The 19,915-nt window shown below is 41.3% G+C and overlaps 1 protein-coding gene across 1 annotated transcript in view; it reads left to right on the top strand.

Moving 5' to 3' along the window:
* STXBP3 (syntaxin binding protein 3) overlaps positions 1-19,915 on the top strand; it is a 191,422-nt gene that overhangs the window by 146,468 nt on the left and 25,039 nt on the right. Inside the window, exons 15-17 of the mRNA XM_078668314.1 lie at positions 1,582-1,688; positions 14,117-14,218; positions 18,533-18,618. Of these exons, the coding sequence (XP_078524440.1) occupies positions 1,582-1,688; positions 14,117-14,218; positions 18,533-18,618 (295 nt within the window). The remainder of the gene's footprint in view (positions 1-1,581; positions 1,689-14,116; positions 14,219-18,532; positions 18,619-19,915) is intronic.

The raw sequence follows: 19,915 nt of genomic DNA, 5'->3' as shown, positions 1-19,915 counted from the left end.
TACATAATGATTTACATAAATGTACTTAACTTATGAATAATATTTTTTAATTTAAACATTTCCCCACCAATAGTAGCATTGATATTTAATATGTATTACATGTTAAGTAATGCTTTGAATTAATGTATATTTATATTTTTTAACAAAAGTTTTGAAGTTTAATGTATTTTTTAAATTGTGTTTATTACATTTTAGAATAACTTTTCATGTTTTTCGCCATTAAATGAATACATGTGTTCTTAAACTCAAACTAATTGCATTTATTTAACATTAGTTCATGTGGGGTGTTATTTTAGGTACGTTCTCAATTATTTTCTATAGGAGTATGTTGCAGTACCTATGAGTGGCCATGTGTGGTGCTCGATTTACTCCAAGGCTCGGTTAGAGTATGTTTATTATTGTTGTGTCCCCTTTAGAGCTGTAGTAACTTTAGAAGTTTTGTTTGTAAAAAGCAATGTGTTCAATATTTTGTGAGTGGGTGTTTGTAGTAGCCGGTCTCTCCTTAAATCCCTCCTTACTTCCCCCTAAATCTATCTCATTTTGCAGTAGGTAGTCCCCATTTCCCCACCACACCCTGGTCCCTTTCACATTTACCACTAGGTAATCAATTTAGAAATAGTTGTGTGTAAACTGCATTTTGTACTACATAAGTAGTACTAATTGTGTACTACAAAATGCAGTTTGTAAATTGGTCCCATTGTATTTAGTGCTTTAGCCACTATTTTGTCTGATCTATTCGGGCAATGAAATGCCGTATTACTTCATCTGCAGATGTATCACTCTTAAAAGGACTTTCTTGCAGAAAATAAAAGCAACCCTCAAGGCTGCATTTTCTAAACTCTTTCTCACAAAAATGGTTAATAAAAGCATATCTTATGTTTATAAAACTTAAATATGACTATGCCGATTTACTTTTTAAGGCCCTATTTTTTCTATGTTACAATTTATTACATCCCATTCTGTGCTTTATAAATTAAAAGTGTAATTCTAAAACGAATTTGAAGAAGTAACTGTTCTAGGATGTGTTAAGTTAGTATTTAAACATGCTTGTATACTTGTAGTTTTCCACTTGTTAAGTTTGTCTCTAATAATAATGTTGCCTATGTACACCGGAAGTGCATTCTAGTACATTTCATTCACTGAGGGAATGAAGAAAGTATTGACATAAAGCACACTATTATAGCTGCAACATTATAATGTAAAAGAACAGCTCGGCCAGACAATTTACTTCATTTTCAGCCCTCTACTTCTCGGTTTGCATTTGGCATACAAGCCAATGAAAATTTGACTGCTAAAAAGTGAGGAAATTGAGGTATGTTAGGTTGACATTTAGGTTGAGGCTGGTAGGAGGTGACTATTTCTAATGTGCAGTAAAATGTTGTAATCCACTTGTAAAAACACAATCTTTAGTCTTTATATTAAACCAATTACATTTCACTCCTTGTGTTGCTAGTTGTCCCCGCATTAATAAAAGTGCCAATAGCCATGTTAACAATGAATTGCAAAAGCTAGTTGTATGTGAAATTTCGATCTTTGCCAACTAAGATATATGATTATACTTCGCTGTTCTTTTGATTACAGGAACAACTCAAGAAAATCTTGATAAATTAATCCAACATGGTCACATAGAAAATGATGGTGATGTGATACGCAACTGGAAGTATCTTGGGGTGCCTATTCTGTCTTCGGTGAGTATTACTCAAATTGATAAATGTTTTTAAGTGAAGTTTTAAGAAATAATTTCAACATATTCTATGGGGAAATGCAGCATATAACATAAGTGCACTTTTCATTACTCGGTAATTTGTGTATTTATAGTTCTGTTTTGCACTGAATGATTTATCAAGGGGCATATTGCACACTAATAAAATGGAGTAATACAGTACAGTTAAAATTTGTTTTTGGAACCTGTTATTGACCTGTGCATTGTTTCAGCGATTCCTTAACCACAGGATTGAAGTACTTAAAAATGCTTATTGGATTGCATGCCTATTCATAGCTGTTCATCAGGCTTTCTATTAGTCTCTTCTCTTTAAACAATTTAAACAAATTTGGAGAGGAGGGGTAGAAAATGTCCATAATTCGGTCAACCGATTTCTACATGCATATACATTACCATTAAAGGGCTGATAGGCAATGGAGTCCATCTGTTTCACATATTCCAATCAAATGAAATCATACAATTACATTTAAAAAAAAAATGTATTTTAATTTGAGTTTAGAGTTTGTTTATAGACTGGTCATGCACAACCAGGTTACCAGAGGCTATAGGCCTTGGCAGAGAGTCACCTTCCAGATTTAGAGTGGTTTGCCACCCTTTCGAAATGGCAAAGTATTTTGTTCTGCTAAAACACGCTCCCAAAGTGGGACTTGTAGAATAATATAACACTGGTTCACAGCATGGGGAATTGCCTCCCTGTTAGTGAGGGCTATTGTGTGATTGTCTTACCTAGGAATGCATTTTCTCATGAAGTCCTGTGATAGACAGGCTGTCTGGTCAACGGTTTTCAAAGGTGGAGCCCACTAAGGCTACAGTGTTGCATCCATTGTTTTATTGGAGGTGTACCATTCTGCCACATCATTCTGCTAACTCTAAATGATGCTGTAAGTGTTCATTACTGCCTCAAATTGTACGGAATCTAATTGCGGCATTCAGAAGAGCTCCCTTTTGAGTAATGAGCACCTCTGTTTCCTCCTCTTTCGTTAAGGATCAACTATGTACCATTGTGGTAGATTTGATAAGTTTTTTGTGTTAAACACATTTTCTGTTCTGTTTTCTTAATATATATCTTGCTGCACTGACATTTTAATGAATAAACTCCAAAGGTTAGTAGAGCATGTTGCAGACAATGTCAATTGTATTTTTTCTCTGGTGAATGTTTGTAATAACAGTTTGCTTCTTCTCACAGTTTAACAATGTGTGGAGTTCAAATTTAGAAATATTCTTTTCAAGATATTCTGCTATGCGGATGACTGCCAGATCCTACTCCAGCTTGACACCACAGAACAAATGCAAGCTCAGTTCAGAAATTTGATGGACTATATCTTATGCAAATCTGGCTTCCCTCACAGGAGAGGAAGCCAATCCCCTGTGTCTAGAGCCCTTTGGCACCTAGACAGCCAGGAAAATTAGCTAGGTAGATAGGCATGTCCACCCTCATGCTAGTACCACCCCTAAGGTAGGCTACCTGAAGTGGAGGCGACTTTTCAAAGTTAGCCATCTTGGTGATGGCAAACTTAGTGTGAGAAGGTATTTCTGACTAGCCTATCCACCTGGAGTGTTTTGCTTTTTGATCACCTGTTTTTTTACTTTTTACTGAGGGTGAGCCTCATGACCTGTGACTCACCCACAGGAAACTCTTAGTAAAATGGACTGCACCTGTTTTCCACCTGTGTCCGTCTTTTAAGATAAGGCCCCTTTGACACAGACATAGTAAGGGGCACTTGGCTGGTTACACGTGTGCACAGGTGTGTACACACCTGAGAGAACTGCATGTAGGAGACTCCTGCTGTGCACAGCCCAAGAAACTGTGCACAGGTAGGCTGACGCAGAAGGGACTAAGCATAGTTGCGTAGTGATCTGGAATAGGCCTAATAATGTGGGTGTACAGGATAGTCAGTGTGCTTTAACTTTTGACTGTAGGGACACTCCATTATAATCCTATTGGAAAGACTGCCTTAGGGTGCAGCTCCAGTTCTCTTTAGGTGTGGAGACTCCAGAGTAACACCAATATACACTGTAACATGTGTGAAAAGAACAATTTTGTTGAGGCCAAAAGCTACCCATTACAGCTTATGGGTCATCCAGGAATATCATATTTCTCTTACTTAGCTCAGGATCAGAGCCCAGGCTTTTTGTTACCCTGCTGGTCTGTGTAAATTACTTGTTTTTCCAGCTGAAGGAACAAATGCCTCACCCCTCAAAGGAGGCAATTAACAGTGCTTAATCCAGCCCTGAAGGAGGGCGGGATTAGTTTAACTACTCTGCATCATTTAGCCAGTTGTCATCCTGTGCCAGGAAGAGGGCCTGCCCCAGGCCACTCCACAAAGGAGGGAGTCCAGACCTCTGGAGCCAAGCCAGAGGGGGGACTCATTTGAAGATTTGCTCGGAAAAGACCCTGGCGGTGATGTCAGTGATGGGGTGGAGTTGAGATTCCCAGAGTACATGTGGCAAGTGACTTCTGGGTGAAGCCATTTTGAGCTATCCCGGATGACTGCAAGAAAGTTGGGACGGGCAGAGAGATGATGTGGCATATCAGGATAGGACAGAGGAATGGCCCTCTTAGACACTCCCGCCCCACTTAAAAGGTCCTGTACAGGAGAGAGAGCTCTCTTGGTTGTACTTTTTGGCTGTACACTGGACATGTCACCATGGACAGTTGGAAGGAGGAACCCCCTGCCATCCATCAGGCCCCAGGACTCTGACTCTAATTGAACAAGGCAAGCTGGTCCCCTTACACCCTCTGAGGACCAGTTTGGGGGAAAGATTGGGCTCTGCATCAGGAGAGAGAGGCCCAGAGAAACCCAAGCGAAAGGCTGACGCAGGGAGTCAGTGAAATCCGCTCGCTGTTATGTTTGGCATCTTGGAAGCTAGAAGGCCAAAATAAAGTGCTCCAGGTGGCTAGGACTGGCCACCCGGAGCAAAACTACACCAAAAACATCTAAATCAGCCCAGCGGAGCCATAGAGATGCCTTCCTGAAGTAGGTAACCTTTGATCTTTTGTCCAGAGCTGGCGACGAGGTGTCTGGGGTTCCCCTGCCATTCTCAACTGTGCCACCGGAGTGGGCCAGGGCCTAGATGCTGCTCCTCAGCACTTGAAATGCAGAATGCGTCGCTGCGCTTCTCCTGTGGGAGGAGAAAGGACCCAGGACCCCATCCCTGGGACCGAGAAGAAAAGTGGAGGTAGGAGTTATCACGCCCTCTCTTAATGTCAGGCAGGGGACCAGGACCCCATCCCTGGGTCCGATGAAAGAAATAAACCGGGGGGCTCTATTAAGCCCCCAGTAGATATTAGCGGGCCCATGACCCCATCCCTAGACCAGACGAAGAAGACTGAGTCGGGGAGCGCCATAGCGCCCTTCGCAAAGCTGAGCGGGGGCCCAGGAACCCATCCCTGGGCCCTGGTGGCCAAAGTGAGATGGGGGATTGCCCTCACTCTCCCCTGGCAGCCTGGAAGGCCCCACTCCATGCTTCTAGCTGCAGAAGAGAAGCGCTGGCTCCCGCAGCAGCACACAACTGTGCTGTCAGTGTGGGGAGCTGGCAAGAGCAGCCTGGGGTGGGCTTCCTGAGCTGCTCTCCAGCATGGTGAAAGGCTGTGGGATGCCCAGGTGAGACACAGAGCTGCTCGATTGTGAGGGGAAAAAACGAAGAAACCAGCGTTGGGGCTCTCCCCAGCACAGCTGGAGAGCAACTGTTTTAAAGCTCCCCCTGCTCGGGAGGAGCGCCCATAATGCCCTACAGGGCTTGTCAGTTTTGCTGCAGCTTTGCAAACAAAAACGTTGTTTGCAGCTCGTAGTCACCCCAGGAGAGCGGGGGGACCTCCAGGGGGTGAAAGGTGGTAATTACACATGTGCATTTCCCAAAGTGATGTCCTTTAGGGACTATTTGCAAGAATGCAGTATTTTATTTATGTTTGTTTTACAAATGTGTGATCCTGCAAATACACTCTAGGGGTGAAAGCTATAATTGCATAAATGTTGTGATAATAAATGTGTTGCCCAGAGGGTCTATGCTAAAAGTGTGTATTTCTTGCTAAAAGTAACTTTGACACAAATCACCTACACATGCATAGACATATTCTCTTGTGAATGCGTTAATGAAGTAATGACGCTGCCAACCACGCATAGGCCAAGTAAACATGGTTTATTGCCCATATTAAGTGCTCGCTCATTCAAAGTGATATTCCATTATTGCATTTCTAATGCACGTAAATGTCCCGACGTGATTTGTTGCTCTAGACCTCCCTTTCAAAAGTGGAAGAATTATTACACAATGTCATACAAAAGCATTTCCATGAGCGAATGTATATTTGTAAATTGCTGCATAGTATTGAGTTGTATGCGGGTAATTAATGTAGATTTTCAAATAATTTATTGAGTATCTGTGAATAGAGGTTTCTTGCCCACACTACCTCCCTTGAGCAAACCTTGGACTGTTCTGCAACGCTACCCTATGAGAGTCATGTGCTACAATGGGGGGTTTAGTTCCCAGTGGTGGATAAGTGCAGACTCATTACGTGTGCAGGCCACACAACTAATGGCCCATTTTCCAATACTTAGGAACTCTGAGACAGGGCTATACCCACTTCCGCACAGGGTAAGTAGCCCTTTGGCTTCTACCCTACACTCCCCTATTGCCCCTAAATTCAGTATTTAGAAGAGCCCTTGGCACCAGAAAATCAGATCCTGCCAACCTGAAAGAAGACTCATGTGAAGAGTTGCAAGAACAGAAGCCCCAGAAACTGACTTGCTACCAACCCTGCCGGCCTGCCTGCTGACTTCAACAGTTGGTTCAAATGACGACTTTGTCAGCTACTGTGTCTCTAAAGCCTGGGAGAGCTGCCAACACTTCACCCAAGAACCAATAACTCCTGTGGAACAGCAGAGCTGCTCCCCTGCAGGTACCAACGAGTGAGCTGTGAGGCTCCAGAAACCCGTTGTCTGAAAGCACCACTGCATCCAAGCCGCATAGTCTGAGCTGAAGTGGGCTGACTGTGTCAACGTTAACCCAAGACCCTCAAGCCTCAAAGCTCAACTTGGGTTTCCATGCTGTGGTCTTCTTGATGCCGCTTCACCCTCTGTTTGCAAGCCCCCTCAACGCGACTGTTCCCAATGACAAAAACACGACGCCTAAGGGCACCTCTGCACCTGTCGTCCTTGGCCCATGGAAAAGAGAACCAAAGGTGTACCCACATCCCCGAGCAAAGCGAGGCCTGAGCCACCCTGTTGGTTCAGACCGACAGGCCTTGCAGTAAAAACCTGCAGCCTCTTTTCAGGAAGATCAATCCCCGTAGACTTACATTGGGCCCCTGATGCTGTATTGCACCTCTGCACCAGTCCGCCCTAGTGCCGCTGCAGGTGACCTGCTGGTGCTGCCTTGGACCCTGCCCCATACTCACTTTAAGTCCAGGAGATTGGTCTCGCAAGTCGCTGTACTCTACCTGAATGCCGTACTTGTTTTTCCTCTCATATGGTAACATTGCAGGTTCTGAAGAATGCACTATCTCGATTTCTGAAAACGTAAAGTATTTCTCTTGCAAAATGTACTTACCTGATCATATTGGTTCTGGTGCCTTAACAAATATAAAGATGCATGTTATTTTTACAAATTGGTGTGGATATCTGTATTGAGTCGTGTGCATCATTTATTGACGAGCACCTAGTTGGGGCAAGCATACTCACGACCGTGAGGGGAACGATCCAACTTGCCCCGCTGTCCGGTAGTACTCCCGGTGGCAGGGGCACACTCCAGGTCTTCACCATGAGGGGAACGGCTACAGCCACAGAGACTACAAGCCCCAGCAGCACTCCAGGTGACCAGAGACAGCGTCACTGCCCAGCGCCGCCACCACCCGCCAGCTCGCATTAGCGCGCCGCGCCTCACGCAGCGCGGGACAAGCACCTAGTCGGGGCAAGCATACTTACGACCGTGAGGGGGAACGGTCCAACTTCCTCCGCTGTCCGGCAGTGCTCCTGGTGGCAAGGGGCACACTCCAGGTCTTTGCCGTGAGGGGAACGGCTACAGCCACAGAGACTACAAGCCCCAGCAGCACTCCAGGCGACCAGAGACAGCTTCACTGCCCGGCGCCGCCACCAGCCGCCAGCCCTCATTAGTGCGCCGCGCCTCCCGCAGCGCGGGACGCGCGCGGGCAAAGGGCGGGCCCGTCCTGCGCCCGTCAGCGACAGGAAGATGCAGGGCAGGGCTCCCCTCTTTCAATTTTGTCCCCGGACTTAAGCTACTGTTCCGTAGACCCTCGTCCCTTTATCTGTCTAAGGAGTTTTAATGTAATGTACAGGTTTTGAGGTTTGTGGTCTAGTAATTGCATAGTTCGATACATTTTTAATTTTCTTTCTTTATTTTCATAAAATGTCTAAACGAAAGGGAACTAAAACCCCAACTGAACATACGGGTGCAACAATCGATACGTACTTAGTCAAAGCAGTGAGTGCTGTTAACGAAGAGATTAATAGGGCTGAACGCCGACTCTCTTTAGGTTTGAATAGTCTGCCGGCTTCAACCTAGGTGTCAATGCTTGTACCCCCTGATGTGTGTAGTGAACCCCCTAGAACAGATTATGAACTTAATAAAGGAGGTGACGGGGCTGTTCCCACCCAATCGCCAGATGAGCACACTGATATTCCTAGTCTGCTGTTGGGCAGTAGGGCTCCGGCACCTAGAGCTAAAAGAGGATGTAGGAAGGCCCAACCAAAACGGGGGGCGTCAACTAGTATTAAAGGATCTAAATCTGCCCCTGTTTCCAATGCAGATGAAGGTTCTGTAGATGTAAATGCTGGAGGATTAAATAGAATACAGCTGGGTGAGATAATTAATGCATTGACTGTCAATATCGACAGCTATTTTAAACCCCTGTCAGATAAATTAGATTCTCTGGCAAGAGAGGTCACTAGGCTGAATAGGGAGTTAACCCTCCAAAATAAGTCAGAAAAATTAGACTTACTGAATAATGAAGTCACCAGGTTGTCTGGGGAGCTAACCCTCCAAAACAAAATACTTTTGGCGTCTAAAGAAGCATTGGTGGAACATCTATAAATACGGGCACTGACACCACAGAAAACATCCCAATAGCTGTAGTAGGACATGAAGGGCGGGAGGCCATCACTGGGGGTGGGGGGTAAACAATATTTTAGTAATACGGTAAACACCCAGGAAACGGAAACTCAGTCGGGGAAACGTAGTAACACCATCAATTTACCACCAGATTGCGCCCCATACGTTGCATTTATGATGAACGTCCCAGCACTAAGCCTAACCCAATCTGAAACACATGATTCACTCAAGAATAAAGCGGTACACTGGCTGAATCATAACTGTGGGTTCCCAGTGAATTGCTCTGACCAGATCCTGACAACGAGCAGGGTTAACTGGATAGGACCTTCCAAAAAGAGTATACAGGGTGATTGCGTCATTATTAACTTTAATAACCCCAAATGCGCTAGTATCTCGTTGCTCAGAGCAGCAATGTTGCCACTTGGTCTCTTTTATAGCCCGCAAATGAATGTAAATCAGGGTGAGAGACCTTTGAACATGCCCCCCAAAAGAAGGGCCCCATGTTTAAATACCCCTCTGTATGAAGTACCGGTGTCTAATCGATTTCAAGTATTTAGCTCCCTTGATATTAATGATTGACAGGTTTTTGACCGCCCTATAATGGATATGGCTATCACTAGGCCTAACATTATAGAGGGGGAGTTTATAGGTGAACAGGATGCCATGGCTGAGGATATTCCTCAGCATGACAAGTGTCCAGGAGCTGCAGGTAATACCAATATAGAGGATGGTGCCCCCTAAGAGGAAATCGTAACCCCACCAAGAGAACTGGCGGCTATAAGCAATAATAAAAGGATATCTATAGCTAGCTGGAATATAGCTGGGCTGGCTTCAAAAAGAGAAAAGCTGGGGTGGGCGGATTTTCTCAGTTCCCATGATATAATATGGCTGCAAGAGACATGGTGTACCGAATCTGTTAATTATGATGGGTATGTCTCCTATAATTTACAAGCACATGGTTCAGCGTCTGGGAGAGCTAAGGGTGGCCTCTTAGTTCTTGTTTCGACAAATCTGCCACTGGAAGTGAAAAGGTCCTTGAATATTGGGACACTCGTGCAGATTCTTTGGCTCTTTCAAAAACACGTCCGGGATGTTCTTTTAATTAATTATTATAATAATGTTTTTGATAACACACGGTTTAAAATTAGTAAGGAACTAGAGAGCGTGATTGAGAAACTAAGTGCAGATGAAAATGTTATTTTTAACTTCATTTGGGTTGGAGACTTCAATACTCCAATATGTCAGTTGTCTACCTCAAGGGTTTGCGGGGTGCAGAGAGTCGCAGGTGAAGATGACTCCCATTTTCCCCACAATTTATATGGCGAGTCAATAAACAAACTAATGGCAGATTACGTCCTGGAACTATTGCTACCCGCAACTGATGGAAGTGGAAAAATGATTCCCACCTTTATCGGTAGAAACTCGAACTCCACCATTGATCACATCTTAATATCCTTGAGTATCTCCCCCCTCTGTATGACACCTAGGATAGAGGAATCTCTACTTAGTGACCATAATTGTATTACTTTTACTACTGTCATCTGGGAATCAAGGTCTGCCAACATTGTGAGAAGTGTGGGTAACATTGTACCAAATAGATCTAATGGCACCAGGATGAGATGGAATGGGGAGAAAGCAGACGTAGCGATAAACAATATAGTGAAGGCCTGTCTCACGGAGATTAATGAGAATTTAATAAAAATAGACAGTGGTCCTGCGTCAATTTTATTAAATTTTAATAAGATTAACCTGTGTATTGATAACATTTTTACACGCTCTTGTGATAGGGAAATTGGCCATAATAATAGGGAAATTGGCCATAATAAAGGTTGGTTTGATCATGCCTGTACCACTCTACTTACTCAGTTAAAACAGGCGCTAACAAATATTCCTAGGGGCCCTTTGTAGCTAATTTGCGAATGGATTATAAATTGGCCCTAAAGTGGAGGAAATAGGAGATGCAGACGGAGGTATGGGAAAATCTCACTCTGGCGGCAATTACATCGAATTGTCAACTGTTCTGGGCTACTGTTAATTCGCCATTTTTAAAAGATGCCACGGCCCCCGAGTTATTATCCCATGTAAGCAGTGAGGTCTGGGTAACCCATTTTTCAGGGATTTTTAAATCTAACAACACCCCCTCTGATAATACCGGTACCTGGCCTATAGTCCCGTTAAATTTCACCTTAGATGAGGTGGAACAGGGAATTAAAACAAGTTAGGGTGGAAAGGCACAGGGCCCGGATGGGGTGCCTATAGACGTATACAAAGTTATTCCTGCTCTATGGGGCCCTTTATTAACGACTGTTTTTAATGCCGCTATAAGCTACATGGGGTGAATCCATTATTATTCCCATCTTTAAGAAGGGGGATAAATCTGAAGCTAGGAATTACCGCCCGATATCCCTTCTGGACTCCTCTGTAAAAATAATGAGCAGGGTTCTGTTAGTCAGGCTTGAAGAGTGGGCAGAGACTAATGGGATTCTAGCCAATACCAAATATGGCTTTAGGAAAGGAAGAGGAACATTGGAGCAATGTATTAACTTAGAATTAATCATTGCTGAATATACCTATGCCAAACAAGGTTCCATCTTCCTCTACTTTGCGGACTTAAGCAGTGCGTTTGATTTAGTCGACCATTCAATCTTATGGCGAACTTTATTGAAACTCGGGGCACCGGAAGTAATAATATATTTTTTAGCACGGCTGTACGAAAAATTACAGACCTCTGTCCGGTATGGGGCCAGAGGAGAATGCACGCCAAAATTCGATGTGAGATGTGGCATTAGACAAGGCTGTGTCCTTGCCCCTCTGTTATTTACTCTTTTTATTAATGAGATGGATGCTGTACTAAAAAGAGTAAAATCAGATACCCCTCAAATTAAAGGGATAGAGGTACCAGTACTGATTATGCAGATGATGCTGTTTTATTGACCGAGACCCCGAATGGTCTGCAGCGACTAATAGATAGGTTTGCAGATTTTATAACAGAAAGAAAGTTGCAGAGTAATAAGAACAAAACTTATACGATGGTATGTGGTAGCGGCCGTAATAAGTATTACCCCTTTTTTTTTTTTTTAGATGGACAGAAAGTCCAACAAGTGGACACATTTTGTTACCTAGGGATTACTTATTCAAGAGATAGAAAGCGGACCCATGAAATAACTAACGTGCAAGCCAAAATGGCCAAAAGTGCTCATGGAGTTTTCAGATTTTCATCAAAGCTTGGCGACAGACGCATAAGAGATATGTTACAGATCAACCAGTCCAGATGTGTCTCGATAGCATTGTATGGTGCGGGGGTTTGGGGATATTGTCCTGATAGTAGCTTAATAACGGAGGAAAATAATTTTCCCAAAAAACAACTACGTTTACCATCCTCTGCCCCTACTGAACTAATTCATAGAGAAGTCGGAATTAGTTACTTGTCAGATCTGATAGCTTTAAGGCCTTTAATGATATGGCGTTCCATTTGGTTAAAAGAGGAGACCGCTTTTAATAGATTGATCATAGAAGACTGCCTTGAACTGGATAACTATCTTAAGATACCTTGGCCAAAGTATATAGTACACAGTTTTAAAGAAATACTTGACATTATTATCCTGGCTAATCCATGTGCTATAGTAGAAATGCCTAAAGCAGAATTAAAAAACAAGTTTCTGCTATTTAGAGCTAAAAGACTGTCACATAACAGCGAGCAAATGTCGATCTGTCTGTTTTATAACAAATACTTAGTCGAGGAAGGATTTCAGATATATTTGAGCCAGGTATCAAGAATATCACATAGGTATGTCCTTACCAGATTAAGGTTTGGACTGGTGCACCACCTGGTAGCTTTTCCACATCCCAAAAAGCGCCCGGTAGGTCTCTGTCCTTGTGATGGTCAAACCAAGCAAAGCACAGTGCACTTTCTATTTATCTGTAATTTTTATATGAATTTTCGCATTGCTTATCTGAAACCAATGTTTTTAAAATATGGCATTTTTAGTGTGGACGCAGCTATGAGGCTGCTTTTTATGATGCAGGATCCTGATATATGCTTTTTTACCGCTACTTATCTACTCGAATGTATTAATGCAAGAAAAAGTATGATATTTTAATTCTTGGTTTTTAAATGAAATTTTCTCTTTCTGTACCAATCTCTTTCCAAATAATGATGTATTGTTTATGTGCTTTTATGGTTGTTTTTACACAAACCGAATAAAGCTTTATGAATCAAATCAAATTGACTACTGTGTTTATTTGCAGGTGTTTAACAATTCCGTCTGATAAGCCTAAGGCTGCTCAACCACACTGGCCCCTAGAAGAGCACCTTAGGATTGATAGAGCAAGCCCCGTACACTCATAAGGGAATACCTGGACTCTTTTCGCAATAAACCTCTGTTTGGTATATTATATATTGAGCCAGCTTTCTACAAGGAGCAAGGAAATTAAATAAAATTGCCTTGACTCATCCAGTTTGGGGGAGATGATTTATACAAAATTTGCATGAAGTTGTATATTAGCAGTGTCAAATGTGGAATAGCATTCAGAGTAGGATTGAGATTGAGATAATCGGTTTCCCTTTTTTCAACAAAATATATTTTATCTTTGTGATTCTTTGTACTTAATATCATAATATAGGATAAAATAAATAACTCAATACAAAAGTTTGAAATAAGTTGACACTTGTAGAACTTTTAAGTTGTATGTTTAAAAGTAACTCAGTAGTGACTTAGGAGGTAACCATTGCTGCTTTCCCCGTCATAGGTGTTGAAAGCAGCAGGACAAGCATGTATATGAAAGCCCAACTTTTGGAAACAGTATCAATCTGGGAGGAAAGGAAAAACATTTGTAGTTTAAGAATGTTAGATAAGAACTTGTTCTCCTGCTGTTCTCTTCCAAAGCCAAGAACCTTATCATGTTCTCATTTCTGTAGATACCCATCATTTTTGGCCAGCTCTCATTAAACAAGCATATACACATACTCAAGAGAAACAATATCACAAATACTTTCTAATTTAGAAATGTCACCATTGCTTAAAACTACACTGAAATTACAAGTCAAGTTCCATTTATTTTTTTATCTTTCCTTAAATGTATGCCTTATGGGTTTTTGGAGGGCTGATTTAGGTGGGGATGAATACGCATTCTGGATGTCTCATTTTGATGAGAGTACAACATCCATCTCTTGGTAATGTTTTCATTTGAAGGTTGCCTAAATTATTAAAGATGTTTCAGAGTAGACAGGTAGTATGTGTATTGTTCATGGTTATATGTTGAAAATTATCTCAGAGCTGTTATTTTTGACTCGCAGTTTCATGGCTAAATTGCCTTTTCCTTAAATAGACAACGCAGCACCATAAATCATCCAGAAGGGATCGTTCCGAAACTGAACAAGAATCATATCAACTTTCTCGATGGACTCCTGTTATAAAGGATGTTATGGAGGTAATATATCAGAATGAGCTTAAACCAATTTAAGCATGCATGAATGGTATATTTGTTGTTATTGGATAATGAGTTGCTGCTTCCCTTCTGTCTTTATGTGGATTTCATATTCCTGTTTCTCTGGGACAGTCTTCTCACTTGTAGCTGTTACCTAGCAGAGTACTTGCCAAAAATATTTATTGGAGCTTAAATCAACCTACAGTTTTTGGTGACCTTTGTGGCATGTTCACTTCATTTATTGAAAATGAATGTACATAGTATTTGTAATTTGTGCAATATCACCTCCAAAATGTGTGCATTATTAAACAACTGCAATTTAATTGTATCTACCTCTCATTTGCAAGGTGAGAAGTCGGACGAGACAAAAATGAAAATACTGTGAGTTTAAAAGAAGGTGGCTGATTTTGCGAAAATGAGCAAAGCATCAATGGTGACATTCATAGTCTCAACTAATATTAGTTAAAAAAAAATATTTTAATTAAGTTGTTGCACAAAAATAATAGTATCATCGAAACAGCTTAAATGCGACTATGTTGCTTCAAGAGATCCACTTCACCATAAAGGTGCATGCCATGATTGAAAATTTAGATGGCAAAAGCATAGGGTTAAAGGCAGTGGAACTAGCACTAAACAGGTCGCTGTTGTGCCTCATCGTAGAACCTTCGTTTCTGGATTTTTGACCCTCAAAGGTAATGCCCCCTGTCTCTGCAAAGATATTTTAAGTTGTATTCCTCTTAATGGCCACCTACATTTCAAGTAATGGAAACTCTGAATTAAAACAGAAGATTAAGCTAATAATGTATGTACACCCAAGATCTAGGAGAATTTGAGGTGGAAACTATATTATAGTCCAAATTCCAGCACCGGATAGAAGCAATAAGCGCATCTCACTTGCAGTAAAGAAATTCCTGGGCATGCCAAATGGTGCACTACAGCAGATGTGTCTTCAATGCTCTTTGTGATTTTTTTTTTTATCAGTTCAAAAGTGATTTTGTATACTTCTTAGTCCCCACAACTTTTATAGTTAAATCTCATTCGCATTAAAAAGAATCACCAAGCATGCGCCTTAGAAATAGATATTCACTCAGCTTACTCACAAAGTATTACTTGATCCCACTTAAAACGTGTTTAAGGAAGGCAATGGGGTGTAGTCCTTAATGCTCCCTATTGGTGGTTCTCGAACTATCTGTCATTATGGACACTAGAAATGAGGAATGTCCAACATATGTTTAGAAGGCCGGATCTATGCCATGTTTTTACAAGATACATTTATATACAGCAGAGCTAAATGTAATCTTATTTACATAATCAGTGGTTGTCCTGCAAATGTGGCATGAATCCATCCTACATTGCACACACCGATTATAGACATCCCATCGTGGTATGAGGTGGAACTAATTAGTAGCTTTGAAAGAAACTGTCACATGGTGTACTATTTCTAACTGACAGGATACTGATACCCTTGAAGCGCCACAAATGACCTGTAACACTGTTCCTTAGGGCTCCCTACTGTATCCCAATTATTTTAATATGTACCTGAAGTCTCTTTCTGAGGAGTTATGCAGATGATGACCAGTTATTTTTTTAGTTTACAGACAATCATGTGAAAGATGCTAAAACTTTAGAATGTCATTACTAAGGTCAAGTCACGGAGGGAGGAATGCTAAGATGTTGATCATAAATGATGATAAAATGGAACTTGAGATACCCAATCCAAAAACCATCATTGCTGATTTAGTAGTAAATTATTATTTGTACTTGTTGATTAGTTCTTGAACACAAGTTAATATGCCTTCTACGTGAGACGTGTCACTAAATACCTTTGTATTCGCGCCCAAATGTAATATACATCATGACTATAATGACTGCAACCTTTTTAGGAATATGTCCAAATGTCTCTTTCAAAACGTCAGGTACTCCAAAATGCTGCCACATACCTTCATGTTTTGTAATCTCTACTGTAGAGAGTCCATGAACAGTTCAATTTTAAAAGTGCACTTCTAATCTGGCCCCCCTAAACTCACTCCTCTTCATAGTTTTGTAAGTTAGAGTTAAGCTAGTACTCTAACATTTCTACAATGCAAAACACTATTAAATTCTAAATGAAATGCTAAGATTGATTTTAGGTGGCAGATCCCTGGCTGTACATGGCACTACGTTTTGGAAGCGTTTTCTTTTAGACCTGCATTGAGAGCTCAGTAAAAATTTTGTCATAAAATAGTAAAAAGAGAAGTTTTTCCTTAACCTTATTTTTTGTTTCGTTGTATTGATACCAGTGTTATATGGGGGTTGATGGTACTTTGAGACCTCAACATTTTTTATCGCTTTTAAATATAAAATGGAAATAGAAAAATGTTTTTCAAGCAGCAAAAACTAAACTTTCTGCTGATTTCCATCAAAAGTATTTTCTTGACTCTAGAAAGCCCACCTATATGAATGACCGGTCTTATAACACCAGAGACAGATGCGGCAGGAAAATAAAGGGCCATGCCCCAAAATAAGTGTAGCAGAGATCTCCAAGAGTAAATTCACAGTATCCGGACTAATGTTTTGCAGGACAACAAACCCTAGTAGCAGCATGTATAAAATAAGGAATCGGCTACAATAAAGATGTGGAGGAGCTGGATTAACTCTGTTAGAGATTCACATCCTAAATCATGGGTGAGTGATTGGGCATACTAGGTATGTGTTATGAACACAAAAAGAAGCACCAGGGGGCATACAATCAGGTTGCCCCCACTCGGCAGTCTTCAAACAGAAGTGGACCTAACCAATTTTGAACAACTAGATATTTTCTAAAGACATCTGAGGAGTTAGTAAGAAATTTCAAAGCTTCCTCAAAGGCAAGGCATATCACCAGTAGCCTATTGTCTAATTGTTCAATTTCACAAAAGAAACTTCAATACATCACATCTCATAGAAGAAAAAATTCCTTATGAAAGAATTTTTCAGTCCGCACAGAATTTGTGAAAAAGTGTGAGAAATGTAAGAAAGTACCTCACAGTAGTAACACCAAGGGGGGCTTGCTGGTTGGTGCTCACTAGCTCACCCACCTATCATCATCGATCACTTTCTTACCCAAATGAAAAAAGAAACCTGTGCTTTTTCATACAATTCTCAGAGGTGAGAAAAGGGAAAGTAACAGTGAAACAAATGTGTGCGTATGCACTGTCAGTGCATGTGTCACTAAAGTGCCCGCTGGTCCTTGTGAGAAAAGAAATGCAGTTCTCAAATTTAAAATGAGGTGCAACTCACTTGCTAAATGTAGTTATATTTGGTGCCTTGCGCGTCCTCAGTTAGATAAATTGTTTATTATAAGCCATTATCACAAGCCAAAATCTGACATGTTTCGTTGTCACCTATTTATGCAACTTGTTCAGGGCTGCCACGGTAACCAATATTCACCTCGCTTGTGACTCACACTGGACCTGTGGTTGTATGACACTAGGTATGAGACCTTGGTCATACAGGAAACAATTGTTAATAGATGTTTCAGTAGATTAACCATGGAAGGAACTAGGATAATAGTGGGTCTAATAAGAGGTGGAACCAATTCTCTCTGACCATGATTGAGGACAATCAGTGAAAAGCAAAAGTCTACAGAGCAGCCTATGCCACTTATAAAAGTTTTAAAAGAACTCATACCCTACTAACTTCATGACGGTGTACTGGCAAACATTAAAACTGTGACAGTGTGCAGTATAGTTTTCCATCGTAATATAAGCTATAAGAAATTCTGAGAGAAAACCAGAATTTACTGTGAAATGTAAAAGTAAATTGATGAATGTTTAACTCTTGTGTACACAATTTGCTTTGTGTCTTCTTTACACTCTAGTCTTGCCTATATATAGTAGCTCTGTAGTTAACTGGCTTTCTGAGAAATACTGTTGAAGTACGAATAAGAGGGTTCGGTTAATGTGATACACAAATAAGAATGTTTCTCAACTTCATTAAAACATTAAAATACATGATCTTATCACTCACACTGAACCTGCAGTTTGATCAGATATAGGTTCTTGTTTTGCACCTGGAATAGTTCACTATAGCAAGTTAAGCGGGCATTAATAAATTGGCCCGCATGCATACTATGTTACTTTAGCAAGTTGGGAATTAGCTTTTAGTTCATGCGCTTTCATTTGAAGACTGTCAAACTCAGTGTATTTTACTGCCTTTAGAAAATGTGTTGTATAATGCACCTAGAGGTGTGTTTAATACATTTTATATAAGCACCTCACAAAAAAGCAGGCTTGTTTCAGAAAGAATCAAAATGGCACACACGTGGTCACTGAATTTCATCATGCCTTCTCTTTCTAGGATGCTATTGAAAACAAACTGGATACAAAAGACTGGCCGTACAGTTCTGAATGCCCAGCTGCATGGAATGGCTCAGGTGCTGTGAGGTAAAACAAAAATGTACTTTGACATTCTTGTATTGATGGTTATGTTCTTTAGAGCACACAGTATCTTATTATCTAATTTAGATTGGTACTCCAGCTACAGTAACTTTTTGTGTTCCGTGGAATTCTATAGAAGGTGTCAATTTGTCTCACTTATGGTGCTTCTCTAATGTGCCAAATCATACAATATTTTTTATTTAAGGTCGATGTTGCATTTAAATTTCCCTTTTCTATGTTTTTCCTGCAATATACTGTTTAGAAAATAATTTAGTAAGAATATAACTTTGCAGAGTCATATTAACATGTAATCTGGATTGTTGGGGAATTTTAGAGCTTCTTCTAGTGGATTGCAGAAGAGCTGCTTCAAGAAGTAAACAAACTTATATTTTGACTGATTCTTCTAATAGCAGATTCCTCATCTTGCAAATATCCCTGGTGCCAGACTGGATCCACATGCTCAAAAGCAGTGGTGCTGCGCATTGGTGGGTGGCACCATGTAGATGGCGTTCTGCTCCAGAAGTGATAAATGGAGCCGCGTATGAGCACCACCCATCCTTTCTGCAACTTCAGATCAGGAGCTCCTCTCTTACTTTCTTTAGTCTGTGTAGAGATATTTTTTTCAAATTTTCCAGTCTGCAAGGGATATGCCACCCCCAAATGGCATAGTTTAAGCCTTGCAAATACTGTCACAAATAGTTGTCAGTGGCAGATCCCCACTAGGGGTTCCTCTGGTGCCTGGATTTAATGGATGACTCGAAGGCCTGTGATGACTTCGCCCATGATGAATCCTAAAACCTTCCGGAAGACACTCCAGTCCTGTTCCAAGTCGAGATCGAGGCCCCACTCCCGACCTGGCGCTGAAATACATGTTATTCCCTCGAATATTGCCACTGGTCCCAGAGGAGGAGCCGCAATCCAATGTGGCATCAGACTCCCAGCTGTCTTCATCTCATCTAGATAATGATGTCCCACAGCCAACATTGAATCTATCAGACTCTTACATGATTCTGGTCCAACACAGTCACACACAGCCACTACACCAGCTTTTTGACTCTGACTTGGACCAGAGGCAGCCATATTAAGAGAACAATGGTGGGGATTGGGAAGAGTGTGCCTCCCTCTATGATGAAGATAACACCTCTACCAACACTGGGCTGGTCTCCCCTCCACCCTTCTGTTCCAGCTACTGATGAAAGTACATTTTTGACCACAGTGACTCGGAGGGCTGTTGAGGACCTTGACCTCCACCTACCCACTATGGAGGTAAAAATGAATATGCTGACACAGGTCCTGAATCAAC

Source organism: Lissotriton helveticus, chromosome 1_2 (assembly GCF_964261635.1).
Source record: "Lissotriton helveticus chromosome 1_2, aLisHel1.1, whole genome shotgun sequence".
In the NCBI taxonomy this organism is placed as follows: Eukaryota; Metazoa; Chordata; class Amphibia; order Caudata; family Salamandridae; genus Lissotriton; species Lissotriton helveticus.
This window is presented reverse-complemented; position numbering and strand designations above follow the sequence as displayed.